The 17,566-nt window shown below is 33.2% G+C and overlaps 1 protein-coding gene across 1 annotated transcript in view; it reads left to right on the forward strand.

Annotated features, from left to right (window-relative positions):
* The window catches only part of EXOC5 (exocyst complex component 5), a 40,005-nt gene that overhangs the window by 12,047 nt on the left and 10,392 nt on the right, over window positions 1-17,566 (forward strand). The window contains exons 2-12 of the mRNA XM_019644873.1: window positions 377-471; window positions 1,086-1,233; window positions 3,092-3,286; window positions 4,087-4,151; window positions 7,157-7,185; window positions 8,302-8,411; window positions 11,089-11,133; window positions 11,228-11,368; window positions 12,415-12,497; window positions 13,545-13,754; window positions 14,984-15,131. Coding sequence (XP_019500418.1) covers window positions 377-471; window positions 1,086-1,233; window positions 3,092-3,286; window positions 4,087-4,151; window positions 7,157-7,185; window positions 8,302-8,411; window positions 11,089-11,133; window positions 11,228-11,368; window positions 12,415-12,497; window positions 13,545-13,754; window positions 14,984-15,131 — 1,269 coding nt within the window. The remainder of the gene's footprint in view (window positions 1-376; window positions 472-1,085; window positions 1,234-3,091; window positions 3,287-4,086; window positions 4,152-7,156; window positions 7,186-8,301; window positions 8,412-11,088; window positions 11,134-11,227; window positions 11,369-12,414; window positions 12,498-13,544; window positions 13,755-14,983; window positions 15,132-17,566) is intronic.

Below are 17,566 nucleotides of genomic sequence, written 5' to 3' on the forward strand. Positions count from 1 at the left end.
GATCCGAACCGGGACCCTGCTGCACAGAGCTGGTATCCTAAGCCAGCTCTTAACCAACGCGCCACTCGGCCAGCCCTTCATACCCTCTCTTGCATTACATATTATAATTTTTAAAAACTGTCATCTTGTGAGATAAAAAAGTGATAATTTGACCTTTTTGATTATTAGTGAAGTTGAATGTTTTTCATGGTTCTTGATCATTTGTATATCTTCTATAAATTGTGTCCTTTGCTCACTTCTCCAGTTTTAACTGATATTAGTAATTTAATTTCATTTTAAATTCTCACATAATAGATAGAACCTGTTTCACTTTTGCAAGTGGTCTTAAGTTATCTTCTATGAAACTTTTTTAAAGAACATTTATTTTATAAACTAGGAGCCTTTTGTGGCAGATGAGTATATTGAACGTCTTGTATGGAGAACCCCAGGAGGAGGCTCTAGAGGGGGATCTGAAGCTTTTGATCCTAAAAGGTGAAGTAAAAAATTTTTTTTCATAGACCCAATCTAGTACAAATTTGTATTTGGAATAGGTGTGATTGTTGGAATGCCTTTCAATGTTCATGTAAAGGGATTTTAGTTAACAATTGGTTATTAAAAGTTTGGGATTTATTCCCCCTCCCCTTTACAATCCTTTTATTTTAGAGAAGGACTTTAATTGGTATGGAAGGAATTTTGTCACATTACAAGAATTTAATATTTAATTAGTAATAACTTAGAAAGAGTTGGCATTACTTTTAAAATAAACACATGTTGAATATATTGTTTTAAGTATAGTTGTAAATTGGGGGAACAGAAAGTCACTGTACCCTGGAATGCACAATATTATTTTTATGTCATACATTTACCTTTTGACTGTTTCTTTGAAATTGGTTTTATATTCTGGAGGTTAATGGAGATTTTAGGTGAGGTTTTCATTCATGCCAGAGATAATTCCTAACAAGACACTATAGAGATTAAAGATTAACATCATCATCCTTAGTTCAAGAAATGGTTGTTAACACCTTATTTACAATTATAAGTGAACTGGTTAGTTCCTAAAATTAATCATAGATGGATTGATACATATTCTCATTTTTCTCTATTAGGTTATTAGAAGAATTTGTAAATCATATTCAAGAACTCCAGATCATGGATGAAAGGATTCAAAGGAAAGTAGAGAAACTAGAGCAACAGTGTCAGAAGGAAGCCAAGGAATTTGCCAGGAAGGTACAAGAGCTCCAGAAAAGCAATCAGGTAAAGAAATATTTAGCTAAGTAATGAATAGTTTACATATGCTATAATATCTTTATTTCCTTCTGGTTTTAAGTTCTTAATAAAAGTCTAGTCAAATGATAGTAACTGTTGAGGTTTCGTTCTGCTCTTCCCAGGCCATGGGATAAAATGTTAATGAATTGTTATCAGACACTTTTGGCTTGCAATTGAGTGTTGATTTGGGATCATAGTACTCCCTTCTTAGGATGGGGTAGTATCTATCACAGTGTGGTCCTTACTTCCCCTCTAACAATGCAAACTTTCAAGAATGATGCCTCAGCAGACCTGTATCTTTAGGGTCTCATTATTAGCTGCGATATTTAGGGTAGTCATTTGCATTCTCATTTAATCTTAAAACAAGGTAATATCAGACCAGGTATTGCCTGGATCAGGGTTTTCCCTAGAGGAAACCTAGTCTGGGAAGTTTCATAAAAGTCATTGAGATATGTGTCCCAATGCGAATTCTAGTGTAACTGTGGGAAAAGCGGATGCAGAATTCTTCCTCAGTCCATTTTGGAGTAGAACCAAATTACTAGACTGGCCCTGGAGCTAAGTAAACCAAGCTTCTTAGCCATTCTTAGGCCCTAGACTTTATCTGGAACCCCCAAACCTCGTTCACAGCCTGAGCCTGATCTGAAACTTGATTGCTCTTTATAACTATGTAAGTTTGAGAAACATTGTTTAGCTCTGCTGCCTCCTGGGGGTTGTTTGTTCTTTAGTGTTAGGAATTGGCAAACTGATCTCTGCTCAAATTTTATTTATTTAGATTCCTTCGCTTAAGCATATATGGCTGTGAGAAAACATTTACTAAAGAAGTCAGTGATTTACATAAGATAGAAAATGTGTTTTTAAGTAATTAAGGCGATAGATTCCAAATATTTCTAATGCAATTTTCCCTTGGTGGTAATAGTGATATTAATAGTTAATCTAACAAAGTCTGGATCCAGTCTGCTCTGCCAAATATTAGTTGTGTAATCTCAAACAACTCAGCTGTCCTGTGCCTTAGTTTTTTCATTTACATATAAAATACGTTGTTGCAAGGATTAAATACGTAAATACGTGGAATATGCTTAGAACAGTAAATCTTTGCAACTTAGAACAGTAAAATCCCCCTCAATTTAAGATTAGAACAAAAGTACCATACTAAATTACCAGCAGTTTTGTTATTGGCAATTCTAAGGCATTCAAAGTACATAATTTTCATCTACCATAGGACAATCAGTGACCTGGGGAAAAGGGTCATTCTAGGAAGTAATGTACCTTTGTTTGCCCCAATAGAATAATTGTTGCAATCTTTTCTGTTTTCAAAACTGGGCAAAAACCATTATACCTTATGTGTAATACTGGCATTGCTCTTTAAATGTTTAACACAAATGTTTGTTAAATATTCTTTTTAATCTATGTCTTCTGACATTTTGGGCTCATTTTAGTGTAGTAGCAAGTGAGTTCAGATAACTGATCCCTTTGATACTTTAGTTCATTGTTTTCAGAATCATTATTTAGGAGTGTGTCACTGGGAACTTCGTTAAACAGATGAATAGTAAATAGCCATGTTGTTGTGTTGTTTAGCAAATGTATTCATGATAAAATATGATTTTAATAGTTAAATAGTTAAAAGTATAAAAGTCTGCAACTTTATTAAAAAGTTTTCAGATTATGCGATATAATGAGCATGAATTGTGTTTTTGTATATCATCTCATATATATAACTTCTGTGTTATCTTTAATGATCTAAGTTTGAGAATAGTGATGAGTTAGTTGGTGGTTTAGTTTTGATAGAAATTAACTTTATAAACTGGGTTCTGTCATTGTATTTTATGCTTATGCATATTTTTTCTAGGTTGCCTTCCAACATTTCCAAGAACTAGATGAGCACATCAGCTACGTAGCAACCAAGGTCTGTCACCTTGGTGACCAGTTGGAAGGGGTAAACACACCCAGACAACGGGCAGTGGAGGCTCAGAAATTGATGAAATACTTTAATGAGTTTCTAGATGGAGAATTGAAATCTGATGTTTTTACAAATTCTGAAAAGGTGAGTACTGTCAGAAGGATAAAAGGTAACTACAGCATTAACAACATCCTAATTTTAAACTATAATTATTACTTTCCAGAGACAGACGTCAAATCACTAAGTAGTTGACATATTACAAGTTTTTAATTCTGAAATGCAGAGTAGTGCAGTTGCCTACAGATTGCTGATGAAGTGTTCATATTCAAGTTTTTAATTGGGTTGCTTGGCATTTTTGTTGATGAAATTGTATGTGGCTTAAAAATGCTGAGGTAACTGTGTTAATGAGTATTTCTTTTTTGTAATTGACTTTTAATAGTAAGAATTTCTATTGTTTTTGAATAGTTACATTCCATTGGATGAGGGGGTGGTCTGACCTAAATCTTTGATAAGCTGAAGTGACATTTTTGTTATTTTATTTACTTAATTTAAAGTGGGTTAGATGCAGCAGTATGAGCTGAACTATTTTCATGAATTTTTTTTGTCCTTTTTGGGTTCATAAACTCAGAAGAAACTTACACTTCTTCTTTCAGCAAGCAATGAGTTGAACTTTTTCAGATTAAACAAACTATATGTTTCATTGGGAAAGGATTGTAGCATTATAAAACCAAAAGATTTCAGTGCCAGAAAGACAAATGTTTATGTTTTATCAACTTGTTGATACCTCAGATGTATTCCTTTTGCTCACAAAGTTTTATTTGTTGTGGATTTTAAAAGAAAATTGGGTGAGGGTCTGTGGGCATACTACTATTTTCAAATATAAAATTTTTTTTATATACATAAGGGTTTTTAAAATTTTATTGCTTTCATTTTTTTTTTAATAGATAAAGGAGGCAGCAGACATCATTCAGAAGTTGCACCTAATTGCCCAGGAGTTACCTTTTGATAGGCAAGTTTGTTTCTTAAGTACTAATTTGGATATATGGTGTGATTTATAGAATACAATTGTATTTTTTCTTATATGATTTTGCTCATTAATGCAACAAGATTTTATTTAGTATCTCCTTTGTACAAGGTACAATATACAATAGTTGATTGAAAAAATATGGTCTCTTAATGTCTAAATTTAATGATATACCTTGAAATAATTTCAGTCCTTTTTTTTCCTTCTGAAAAAAAATTGATGAATGAGAATTTTGAAATTGACTAAAGCGAGATTTTGAATTTTCATTTTTTGGACTTTGATTACCAGGGTGGGTGGGGCCATTCAGCTGCTTTTTCCTATCTCTGGATGAGAGTTCTTAAGTTTTGTGGCGGTCTTAGACACCTTTGAAAAGCTGGTGAAAGCTATGAAGTTTCTCTAAAAAATTTAGGTACTCACAGATTTTTGTATACAATTTTATGGAATTTCAGACTTTTTAGCCTATCCACAAACTCCTCCCCAGGGACTTCAGGTTAAGAAAGAACCCTTACTTCATCCTAGAAGAAACTTGGCTGACAAGGAAATTTTTTCATGATTTCCTTTAGTCTGTGGAATGTCAGATACGTTAATAAAATCTTGGTAGTAGTAGTTCCCCCATGTGAGTACCTGAAAGAAATAGGTCTTCCTTTATAACAGACAATATATCTGTTATTCTTTTGGTAATACTTGATGATCCTCTGGTACAGGTAGAATGTAAATGTACTGCTATACTTAAAACTTGACCATTGTGTCCCCAAAAAAGAGAGTGAATTTCTTACCCCTAAAATATATCTTATTTTACTCTCAGCTGTATGTCATCATAAAGGATCAGCAGTAATGATCATCTTTCATTGAACTATTATTGATAATCTCATATTTGCCCAGCATTATCAGTAATAATTTTTAAACCCACCTATAAAAACCTCTCTTTATCTCATTTCATAGTTGGACTGTTTACTCAAATGGGCAAAATGTGTGGGTCACAATAGATGCGTGGTAATTGTTGGATACTTCTCCCACCCCCTCTCAACCCTGTTCTTCCTCTGCAAAACACACATGCATGTATTCATCTTCTCGCACTTCTCAATTTCATATTTCTCTTACAGTTTTGTTTTAACCTTTCTAGCAAACCTTGGATTTGAATATATATCCTAATCAAATTTAATTTTTTTCACAAAGATCAACATGGCCTTACATGCAGTCTGTGATCTACCATGACTTTGATATAGTCACGCCCTGCATAATGTCATTTCAGTCAGCCCAGCACCACATATATAATGGTGGTCCCATAGATTATAATGGAGCCTAAAAATCCCTATTGCCTAGTGATCTCGTAGCTATTGTGACATTGTAACATAATGCGTTACTCACGTGTTTGTGGTGATATTGGTGTAAACAAACCTGTGTTGCCAGTCCTACAAAAGTATAGCACATACATAATACTTGGTAATGATAATAATTATGTTACTACTTTATTTAATATACTATACTTTTAATCATTATTTTAGAGTGTATTCTTCTTACTTATATAAAAAAAGTTCACTATAAAACAGTATGCTGTATTACACCAGCAGCAGCCTCATGTATCATCTTGTTTTTACCAGGTCTTTTGATTGCATCATTTTTTCTTGTATTGTTTTGTGACATGTTGTACAGGCTTGTAGACTAGGAGCAATAGGCTATCTATACCATGTGTAGTAGGCCATACCATTTAGATTTGTGTAAGTTTATGATGTTTACATGACGACAAAATTGCTTAACGATGCATTTTTCAGACCGTATTCCTGTCGTTAAGTGGCACATGACTATATCTCAATTTTGTGTAACTTTCTAAATTTTTATTACTTTCTTCATCTATTTGTGGCATTTCTTTAGCCAGCTGCTTTCCTCTCTCTTCAAACTCATTGCATAGGTTCTCAACATTAATTTTCCAAGATGTGCATTCCCTTTGGTATTTACAATTTGAAAAAATTCTAGTGTATGATATGTGTGATGTTTTAGTTTTTGAATTTGCAAAGATTGAATGATTAATCTGCTGGGCACACTGCTGGGTCCTTTTTATACCTTCTATTTTATTCTAGTTTTAAAATAACTCATTTTTATATACTTTTCTATCATTGTTTTTATTTTTAATAACAATAATTGAACTTTATATGAAAAAAATCCCAACAGAGGGGAAATAGGCAAATATAAAGTGAATTTAAAATGCTAGTGACTGTGAGTGGGGACAATAACTCGGTGTTGATGCTGGATGGATTGTTAATGCCTTGTACAGTTCCTCCTGCTTTAACAATGGAATTGGTTATTCAATGTGAATTTTCTAAATGAGAACCAGCTCCCCCATCTGAATTGCCCAAATTCAGTTTTGTCACCTGGTATGCTTCCTCTCAGTGCTCTCTCTCTTCTGGCTTTGTCTTTTTTTCTTTTTGAAGATTTTATTGGGGAATTAAGGGAGGGGAACAGCATTGGGGAGTCGGGGAAGGGGAACAGACAAGCTGCTGTCCTTTTGTTCTCCAGTCTAGTTGTGGAGGACGTTGCTTCACTGGCCCATGTTGGTATTATCATTGCGCTCTTCCCTGGTGAGGCAGTCACTCGCCGGCCATTGGACGGCTGCTCACGGCTGCTCACAGCAGCTCACGAAAGTGCATGCCAGCTGCCAGCCAGCCCCACTGCAGCCTACACCGTCACCTGCGACTCATGGCAGCCCAGCTCCAGGTCGAGCTGTTGTTCACCATCTTAGCTGTAGAGGGCGTAGCATCACTGGTCTTCATGTGGGACCCGAACCGGGGCCCTGCTGCTCAGAGCTGGTGTCCCAAGCCAACTCTTAGCCAATGTGCCACTCGGCCGGCCCTCTTTTCTTCTTTTTTTATGATGACCTTTAGTACAGAGGACTCCTGTAGATCCCTAAACCCAGGTTCCCCTTTTATTAATATTTTACATTACTATGGTATGTTTGTTACAACTAATGAACTTCATCGGTTTTTATCTTTCAGATTTTCAGAAGTAAAATCCAAAATTGCAAGTAAGTGGGGTTCTTATTATTTAACTATATTGAACAGGTAATAAAATTACTTGTGTAAAAGAAAAAAAAAAATTGTAAAAGGACAGATAGTGGAAACAATGACATCCTTCTACCCTGTCCCTGAGTTTGATTCCTCTTCCTTGAAGCAACAATTACCAGTTTCTTGGGTATTCTTTCAGAGTGTTCTACAGGTATATAGCATAGGTCATAAATCATGTATATATGTATAGAATTTAGTTCTTTCCCCATTTATTTCAAAATAATTGGTAGCATACTATACAAATATTACAGCTTTATACTTTCTGTATTTAATTTAACAATGTATCTTGGAGAGCCATACATGTATCCATACATGTATCTCTAAAGTAGGTTCTTTTTTTAAAAAAAGCTAAGCTTATATGAGCATTTTAATACCTATTTAATTCCTTAATAGTTTGATTCTTGTCAATCTTTGGATTCTATTTTAGGCAAATCATTCCAGGTTTCTGGAAAAGCCATTATATTTGCAGGCTCTCATGGTAGCCCGAGTCACTGTTTGGGAGGCCATTTTGCATGGAAGGTTCAAAGGACCACCTGTTTCCCCAAAAAGTGTTAGAATAAGGATGACACAGATATTTGGACTTCCTGGCAATGTCTTTGGTCACTGTAGGTTAGTCCAAAGTTCAGTTGTTCATCCCAAACCATAATAGCCTCTAGAAGGAAGTAAATCAAATATCACATATTACCTTAAGGTGAAATTTGGTGTTGAATCCACCATTATTCATGGGTAAAGTCATCTCAACTCTAGTCAAGATTTCTGTATTTTTCCTCATTCTTACCATAGTTTCAAGTTTAAGATTTTTCCCAGTCAGTTGCCTTTTATAGTAATAGTGGTAAATGACACTCAGACTATAAGAGCTCAGCTATTTTGCCAGTTGGGAAGATTTTTTTTTTGTCTTGAAAATATGTGCTTATATACTGTAGTATATTGTAGGGTCTAAATTCACTGTCTGTAATCTCACATTGTTTTTGTAATTTTTCCATAGTCATTATGTTTATAAATAATTCATATACTAATAAATAACTTGGATACCTTGTCTGCCTCATTGTAGCTAATGACTTTCTTTTTATTTTTAGGTAAATACCATGATTTAGAATGCCAACTAATTCAGGAGTTTACCAGTGCTCAAAGAAGAGGTGAGATCTCCAGAATGAGAGAAGTAGCAGCAGTTTTACTTCATTTTAAGGTAAATAGTAAAAATTAAAAATGATGATTAGTCTTCAAGACTGAGGAGATCATATGAATTCTATATATTATAGTCTCTGATTTTCCCTATTGTATGAGTATCACAATGATAATTTTCATTGTTTTGAATAATCTGTACATTTCATATTTCTCTTCATAAGTGATGCTAAATTTTAGGTATTTAATATTTAAATAGGGATTTTTTATTCTGTAGCATTAATATTTTATCAAATATCAATATGATACCAATATATTTCAAGCTATATATGAATTTGTATAGTTTGACATAGAAAATCATTTTGTTTGCTTTCTTGGTTTGTAATATATATATATTTTTTCAGTCAAACATATTATGTAATAGGTCAAAAACAAGAAGACTTGATGTTAAGTCAAGTCTTCCTACATTCTGGTGAAATGTAGGAGGCAGGAAGTAGATGGAATGTGACTAGTAAAAGACGTAAATCCAGAGGGTCTCAAGTGGTAATACAAAAGAGTATTGTATTATGGAACTATCTTCCTGAAACTTGAATTAAGGAGAGAATCCCTGTATGGAATGTATTTCTGCAAACGAAGTGCTTAAAGAAATAGCGCTGCTTTCAATCTGTTTCTTCAGATTTGTATCAGATTAGGGAAATATAAGACATTTGTTGAACTTTTCTTTGAAGTAACGTATCTGAGTGTTAAGAATGGCTCTTGAGACAACAGTATACTTTATATTGCTTACCTTACTTGTTTTTATGTATGATTTGTTAATAAAAACTAATAGCTTCATGTGACAAACTATTTTATTTAAACACATCCTATTAAAATGGATTCAATTTTTAAAGTAAAATTCCAGAATGTCAATTAAATACAGCTCTGTCTATATTCTTGCAAGGGAAGGCAAATGCTTTGAATCCAAGAGCAAAGATATATGTATATATATTGGGTTGTCGGGAAAGTCATGACGCATGTTTGCAACAGATGGCACTAGTTCATTTTTGGAAGTACTAGAGTCATTCGCATCTATGTTATTGCTATGTTATTTGACAGCTGACAGTTCTAGCTTCATTCTAAAAACAAATTGAGCGATTGGGTTGAGTTTTGAAGGTTTTACAAGTTGAAGATGGAAGACCAAACTGTGTATTTTCGCCATATTTTACTGTTTTACTTCCATAAAAAGAAGAACGCACTTCAAGCTTGTGAAAAGTTGCGTAAAGTTTACGGTGACAATGCTCTACAAGAACATCAGTGCCAACGATGGTTCACAAAATTCCGTGCTGGTGATTTTGATCTCAGTGACACTCCTCGGTCAGGGAGGCCTACTGAGGTTGATGATGACAAAATAAAGGCGTTAATCAAGTCAAAGCCACGTTACACAACACGAGAGATTGCAGAAACATTGAACATCCATCATTCAAGTGTTCACGACCACCTGAAGAAGCTGGGATACGTAAGCAGGCTCGATATTTGGATTTCACAGGAACTCAAAGAAGTTCATTTGATGGCACAGATAAACATCTGCAGTATGCTCATTAAATGTGAGGAAAACAATCATTTTTTTGAAGCAACTGATAACGGGTGATATGTGGATTGTTTACAACAATGTGGTGCGCAAACTGTCTTGGTCCTGATGTTATGATTTGCCTCAAATGACATCGAAAGCAGACATTCATCAGAGGAAGGTTATGCTCTCAGTGTGGGGATTTTTAAGGTGTCGTGTTTTTCAAGCTCCTATCAAGGAACCAAACAATCAGTTTGAATGTGTACTGTCGGCAATTGGACAGTTTGAATGAATCCATCATCCAGAAATGTCCAGAGCTCATTAATTGTAAAGGAATTGTGTTCCATTGCAACAACATGAGACCACACACAAGTTTGATCACCCTGTCAAAAATTATTGGAGCTTGGATGGGATGTGTTGACACACCCACCATACTCACCTGACCTTGCGCCATCAGACTTTCACTTGTTTCGCTCTCTTCAAAACTCCTTGAGTGGTATAACATTCACTTCAGATGAGGCTGTTAATCAGCACCTTGTTCAGTTTTTCACAAATAAAGACAGGTCCTTCTATGAATGAGGAATTATGAAGCTCACTGAAAGATGGCAAAATGTTATGGAACAAAACGGGCAATATATCATTGATTGATCTTTGTTCTTTATATAAATAAATAACCTTTGAAAAACATAGACAAAATACCTCATGACTTTTCCAATGAATATATATATATACACACACACACACACACACACATATATATATATATATATGTGTGTGTATATATATATATATATACATATATATATATATATATATATTCAGCCTTTTATCAAGAGCTGAGTCTGTGACACGTGCATACATGCCCATGGGTGCACATGTTTTGGAGTTAAAGGAGATCACTAGGTGATGATAGGATAAAATGACTATAAAGAACTTTATTATACTTCAGTTTTCTTCTTTCAGCCTAAAGTCCTACAAGGATATGTACCAGCTAATCAATTTCATAGACAGCAAGTGGGAGAAGATAGCTATATTAGGTTATTGGTTTTCTACAACTAATTATATTTAAGTTCAACTACTATTGGCCATTCATTGGGACATAGACATAGCTTTATTACATATAATACCTCTATTATTGAGATGATTATTTTAATTTAACCAGAAAAATGATGATGTATTTCTTTCTTTTTCGCAGGGTTATTCCCATTGTGTTGATGTTTATATAAAGCAGTGCCAGGAGGTAACATAACAGTACACTTTATTGGACTTTATTTTATGTCAATTGGTGTTTTAAAAATTATATATTTACTATGTAAAATGCCTCTGCTGTTTAGGGTGCTTACTTGAGAAATGATATATTTGAAGATGCAGCAATACTCTGTCAACGGGTGAACAAACAAGTTGGAGATATCTTTAGTAATCCAGAAACAGTACTGGCTAAACTTATTCAAAATGTATTTGAAATCAAACTACAGGTAATTTTAAATAATGACTAAGTAGTTTTTAAAAGCAATATGTGATTTATTTTATCTCTACATTTTTAAAAGTTTTTTAAAACTTAGTTTATTTATGTAGTGCCCTTAGGAATAGTAATCTTATTCGGTAAAGGGGAAAGGGATGACAGTGTCATGCTTTTTAAAAAATGTTTTGTTGTTCACCATGAAAATACACTAATCACAGAGTGTCATCAGAACATATGTTTGAATTTTGTGTACCAATAGTAGTAGTAGTAGTAGTAGTAGTAGTAGTAGTAGTAGCAGCAGCAGCAGCAGGTTGTAGTACGGTAGCCTCAGATTTTTATTTTCATTGCATCCTCACCTTGACCGATAGATGGCATTGGTGAAATTGAGAATTACAAGTGCAGTCTGCAGATTTTTTTATAATGGGGTACTACATGAAAAGAAAAAACACAGGAATTTAATTTATAACCTTTATTCCCATAGCATTATACATTTCTAAACTATGTTTACCAGTAGATTAAGAAACATTAAATAAATGTTTGTTTTTAAAACACAATTTGGGACTTTTAATAGTCTTTAAAGGTACTAATATATTTTGTGGTTTTCTAGAGTGAGGTTGTAATGTACAGCATTCCCCAATTTTATAGTAATGCCTGGTAATGTCTCAAGGGACACTAATGTTACCCAGACCACAGTTTGGTAAATGCTGCTTTAAGGAATTAACTATATTCGTGTAGCCTCAGGTTTTGTTTTTTGGGGGTTTTTGTTGTTGTTTTGAAAATGTACTTCATGAGTCAGAATAGGCTATTTTCTCAAAAAATAGATACTTTGAAATTTTTAATATTTACAAAACTGATGATATAGACATACAAGTAAATATAGCAGTAAAAATTATAAACCTATTTTCTTAATTTTTTTATATTCTTTTTTTTATGCATTGCCTTTTCCATTGGATTATAAGTCAGAAGAGTTTAAGAATGTGGAGTAATTTTAAAGGGGAAAAAAATCTTGACTGTGTAATTTAATATTTACTTATTGATATAATGTTGTCTTTTTTTTAGAGTTTTGTGAAAGACCAGTTAGAAGAATGTAGGCGGTCCGATGCAGAGCAGTATCTCAAAAATCTCTATGATTTATATACAAGGTATATTTTTAATTATTAGAAAATAGTACAAGATCTCAGATGTGCTTTTTTTCTAATTGGAAAATGGGGAAGCATTCAGGTATTTTTGAATAACAGTTTGTTAGATAGCAAATATGTCTTTTAACATTAAATGCTTAGCTGCATAGACTAGTATTGTACAAGAGCAGCATTCTTAGTACATTAATTTAAGGAATTGGATATATGCTTTATATTAAGGTACTTCAATGAAACATAAACCTTTGTTTACCTTGTTTAAACTAAGACTTGTGAATTTTGTTTCTGATTTTAATTGTAAGCTAATTCCATATTCTTTATTTTTTTTTCTCTAAGAATTGCTATGATTACATTTATCTACAGTTAAAACTTGATAAATTGACAAAGGAAGTTACAAATTCTTTAAAAAATGACAATTTCCAGCCTGAAGTCTGATGTGAGAATCTGTATTGGTCTTTTATAAAAGGCAGTGTCACACTTAGAAATATTATATGAGAAGCTTCATATGGAATTTTTACCCAACCCTATTGCTATTATTCTTCAGAGTCATTATTTTGGGAGGATGGTTTTCAAAAGTAACCATAATCCAGAAGTTCATATCAACAACATTTTTGTGAGCCTGTCTTCAACAGTGGGAAACTGAAAATGGTCCACATGGACAAATACAAAAAAGAATGAACAGAGAGTAGACCTCTCAGTATTCCGACTTGGGTACCATGTCCTAAGTGGCGTTCGGCCATACTTGAAGCCATTCTACCGCTTATTGCCATTTCTAGACTGGTTGGTTGCTTCAGTTTCCTCTCCTCGGTCATTCCTAGGAGTTTATGACAGTTTTCAAAACGATAATGTTGTTTGTTAATATTCATTCTACTTTACATATAATCCAATACAGCTGCTTTCTGCATCCTAAGTACCATCCCAGGTTTTTAAAAAATGGTGGTTTAACATAAGCTGTTAAAGTCACATTGTAAAAATATATATATATATTCCTTAGTATTGTTACTATACCTAAAATATATATTAATCTTTTTTTCCCCCCTTTTCCATGAAAAGAACCACAAATCTTTCCAGCAAGTTGATGGAGTTTAACTTAGGTACTGATAAACAGACTTTCTTGTCTAAGCTTATCAAATCCATTTTCATTTCCTATTTGGAGAACTATATTGAGGTGGAGACCGGATATTTGAAAAGCAGAAGTGCTATGATCCTACAGCGCTATTATGATTCAAAAAACCATCAAAAGAGATCCATTGGCACAGGAGGGTGAGTGTTTTTGTTAAATATCATAGTTAAAACTAAAGATATTAAGAACTTTATTAATTTGGACAAGCTTGTTAAATTTTGATGGTCATTGGAATTTCCTGATGAACTCTTTTAACTCTGTTTATACCATTGATGAAATCCTGTCTCTTCAACCACATGTTCAAATTGCCTAATACAACATTAAAATGTAAAGCAGAATATCAGTATTATAAAGAGTTTGATAGTTTCTTTTTTATTTTCAGACTCAGTAAATTATTCCAGTTCATTAACTCGGATGCATATCATTTTTTTGTTGATTGTTGCAGGTGTGAAAAAAAACAGAAAATAGACAGTTCACAATTTAGATACCCTGAGTTTTTTAATGACTTGTGCATAAAATTATTTAATAACTTAAAACTTGTGATTATTTACAGCCTAGAAGAAAGTGATTTGCTGTAAGAATTGGTGGCACCTCAGTAATCTAGATCTCAACTATCTAGAACCCAGTTGATTTTAGGGTGAAACAGAATGACTTCTGTGGAGCCATATTATCAGGGTCCAGAGTCCACATACATATACACCCCAATCAGCTTTTTATTTTCCAGTTTGTCACATATTAAATAATGATCAGGGAGAAGTTATAATTAGGAATAAAAAGTGACATCTGAAAGGCAATAGCAAATAAAGGAAGGAAAAAGTAAAGACCAATCATAAAATTTTTAAAAAAAATTAGTTTGCAGTAATCTAGAACTATATATTCTAGGAAGAAAAAAATTCTAACCTTCTAATGATACCATTATATAATAATAAATGTCAAAGTGACCCTTAGTCATTAAGAAAAGGTTTCATATATCTTGTTTAACAATTATGAAGAAATGTGCAATATGTATAAATATATTTTTAAAATATTAAAATTTTAAAGTTTATTTTAAGCAGGACCATTTAGTTATCTGGACTATTAACTTAATTGGAATAACCCAGTTCCAATTTGACTATTGAGTCAGAATTGTAGAGCTGAAAGAGACTTGGGAGATCATAACTCCAAATCTAATTTTTCACATGAAAATCTTTTGTTTAGAGATTTAAGGTTTGCTTCACTTTATAGAACTAATTATTAGAATTAGAACTTTTAGGTTTCCTGGCTATTGGTCCATTTTTCTTTGTTGATGTATACTATTATACGTTTTAGACTACTTGAAATTTATGTATAGTAAAGTGTTCTTTTTTCATTTGTTGATATAATGCACTAGTATTCAAGATTTGAAAGAGAGAATTAGACAACGTACCAACTTACCATTGGGGCCAAGTATCGATACTCATGGAGAAACCTTCCTATCCCAAGAAGTGGTAGTTAATCTTTTACAAGAAACCAAACAAGCCTTTGAAAGATGTCATAGGGTAAGAGTAATTGTAAATTCATTTTATTTATATATAGTTGTGTATATTAAGTTTTGCCTTGTTTATATACTAAGATATAAATCTGCTCTCTGGTTAGGAATGACTATTTTTTGTATTAAAAATATAGAAGATTTTTGTTTTAGAGAACATAATTATTCTAAAATTATTTAGAAGTATGTTTATAAGAATGTTATGGTATGACACACGTGGGTGGTGATGGGTATATTTGGTACAGTAATATCTTTATTTTATTTATTTATTTACTTATTTAAATATGGAATGCTTCACAAATTTGCATGTCATCCTTGTGCAGGGGGTCATGCTAATCTTCTCTGTATCGTCCCAATTTTAGTATATATGCTACCGAAGCGAGCACAGTATCTTTATTTTCTGAATGTTGAAAATATGTTAAAATATTTCTAAAGCCTCAGATCATCTAACATGAAGCTGTCAACATATTTATCATTTGAATCATAGCATCTAACTCTAAATCATGACCTTGTGTCTGGAAAGTCACAAGATTGAAATTCAGTTCAATTTAGTATAGACTTCCTTGTCTAAGCTAGTCAAATCCATTTTCATTTCCTACTTGGAGAACTATATTGAGGTGGAGACTGGATATTTGCATCTGATCTAACAAATATTATTATGTGTTTACTTTGTACCAGCTGCCATGTTAGACACTGAGGATGTAAATATTAGGCATATACATTACATTTGAATAGTGTGGAGAAAGAAGGTAGACATATAAAGAATTAGTACAAGGTAGGTATACACTGCTGGGACCAAAGAGGAAGCAACCAGCTCTGCCTAGTTAAGAAATTGAGGAACAGTATTTATCAGGGAAGACTTTCAAAAAGAAGGGGACATTTGAGTCCTGTGTCTTGAAAGCCTAAACAGGAAATCTTTAAGAAGATGATTCTGGCAGGCTGTTTTAGGTAGAGAGAATAGTACATGTACAAAGACATATACACAGATCAATCATGCAGCATGAAATGCTTGAAATAAAAATGTACATGGGAAGAGTAATAATAGAGGAGATTGAACAGGTAGACAAAAACTCTTTGCATATCATGCTTGGAAATTTGCACTCGACCTTGTAGATGTTGATGACAACTTTAAAGAATATTAAAGGGCAGTGTAATGAACAAACAGACTGGTGTGTTTTCCTTTCTTTTTAAAGCAATAACTTTGAGATATCATTGACATTCAGTAAACTTCATATATTTAAACTACAAAGGTTGGTAACTTTGATAAATTATGTGTACGTTTGTGAAGCTATAACTGCAGTCAAGATAATGAACATATCCATCATCCCCAGAAGTTTCCTTTTGCCCTGTTATAATTCTTCTTTCTTCTCCCTCCTCTTCTACTCTCATTCAGCCACTGATCTGCTTTATATCATTATAGACAGTTTTTAAAAAGAAGGGGACATGTGAGGACTAAGTCTTGAAAGCTAAATAGGATGTCTCCAAGAAGTTGATTAATTTTCTAGACTCTTTTTATAAATGGGATTATAGTACAGTATGTACTTGTGTTTCTGGCTTCTTTCACTTAGCATAATTATTTTAAGATTCATCCATGTTGTATGTATGTTCCTCTTCATTGCTGAGTAGTATTTCACTGCATGAATATACCACAATTTGCTCATCCATTTACCTATTGATGGACTTCTAGATTGGTCCTAGTGTTTGACTATTATGAATGAAGTTGCTATGAACGTTCATGTCTATGTCTTTATGCAGACAGTGCTTTTATTTCTCTTGTGTATATATTTAGTAGCAATATGGTAGTAGTGAGATGGTATTCCTTTTAAAAAAACTGTTTTCCAAAATGGTTGTTTCATTTGACATTCCTACAAGCAGTGTGTTAGTGTTCCATTTGCATCACATGATCTCCAACATTTGGTATGATCAGTCTTTTTAATTTTAGACAATTGAATAAGGTGTATAATGATACCTCATTATGGTTTTAGTTTGCATTTCCTATGACTAATGTTGAATATCTTCTCATGTCTTTATTTGCCATCCATCTATATTCTTTGGGGGATTTTTTTGGTCCATTTTTAAAAGTGGGTTGTCAGTATTTTTTGATAGCTCTATATTCTTTATTGCTTGTTAAGGGCATCTGTTGAGCATCTGTAAGCAAAGACGGGGAATGAAGGTTGTGGTAGAGAGACTGATGAAGGATAAAGGTCGGGGTGGTATTAAGAAGACCAGAAAGGGAGTTGAGGAATACCAAATCAATATTTATAATTAGTGGAGATTTAGCAGATTTAAGGTAGGTTATGCACTTTCACTCCCAGCTGTATATATCAGATAATAAGCATTACTCTGAGAGCTTGCATGAATAGAGATTACAAATAGGCAACAATCAATTGATAAATAATACAGGAAGTAATGATAAGAAGTTGAGAGGTAATTTTCTAACTTTTT

Source organism: Hipposideros armiger, unplaced genomic scaffold, assembly GCF_001890085.2.
Source record: "Hipposideros armiger isolate ML-2016 unplaced genomic scaffold, ASM189008v1 scaffold_5, whole genome shotgun sequence".
Lineage (NCBI taxonomy): Eukaryota > Metazoa > Chordata > Mammalia > Chiroptera > Hipposideridae > Hipposideros > Hipposideros armiger.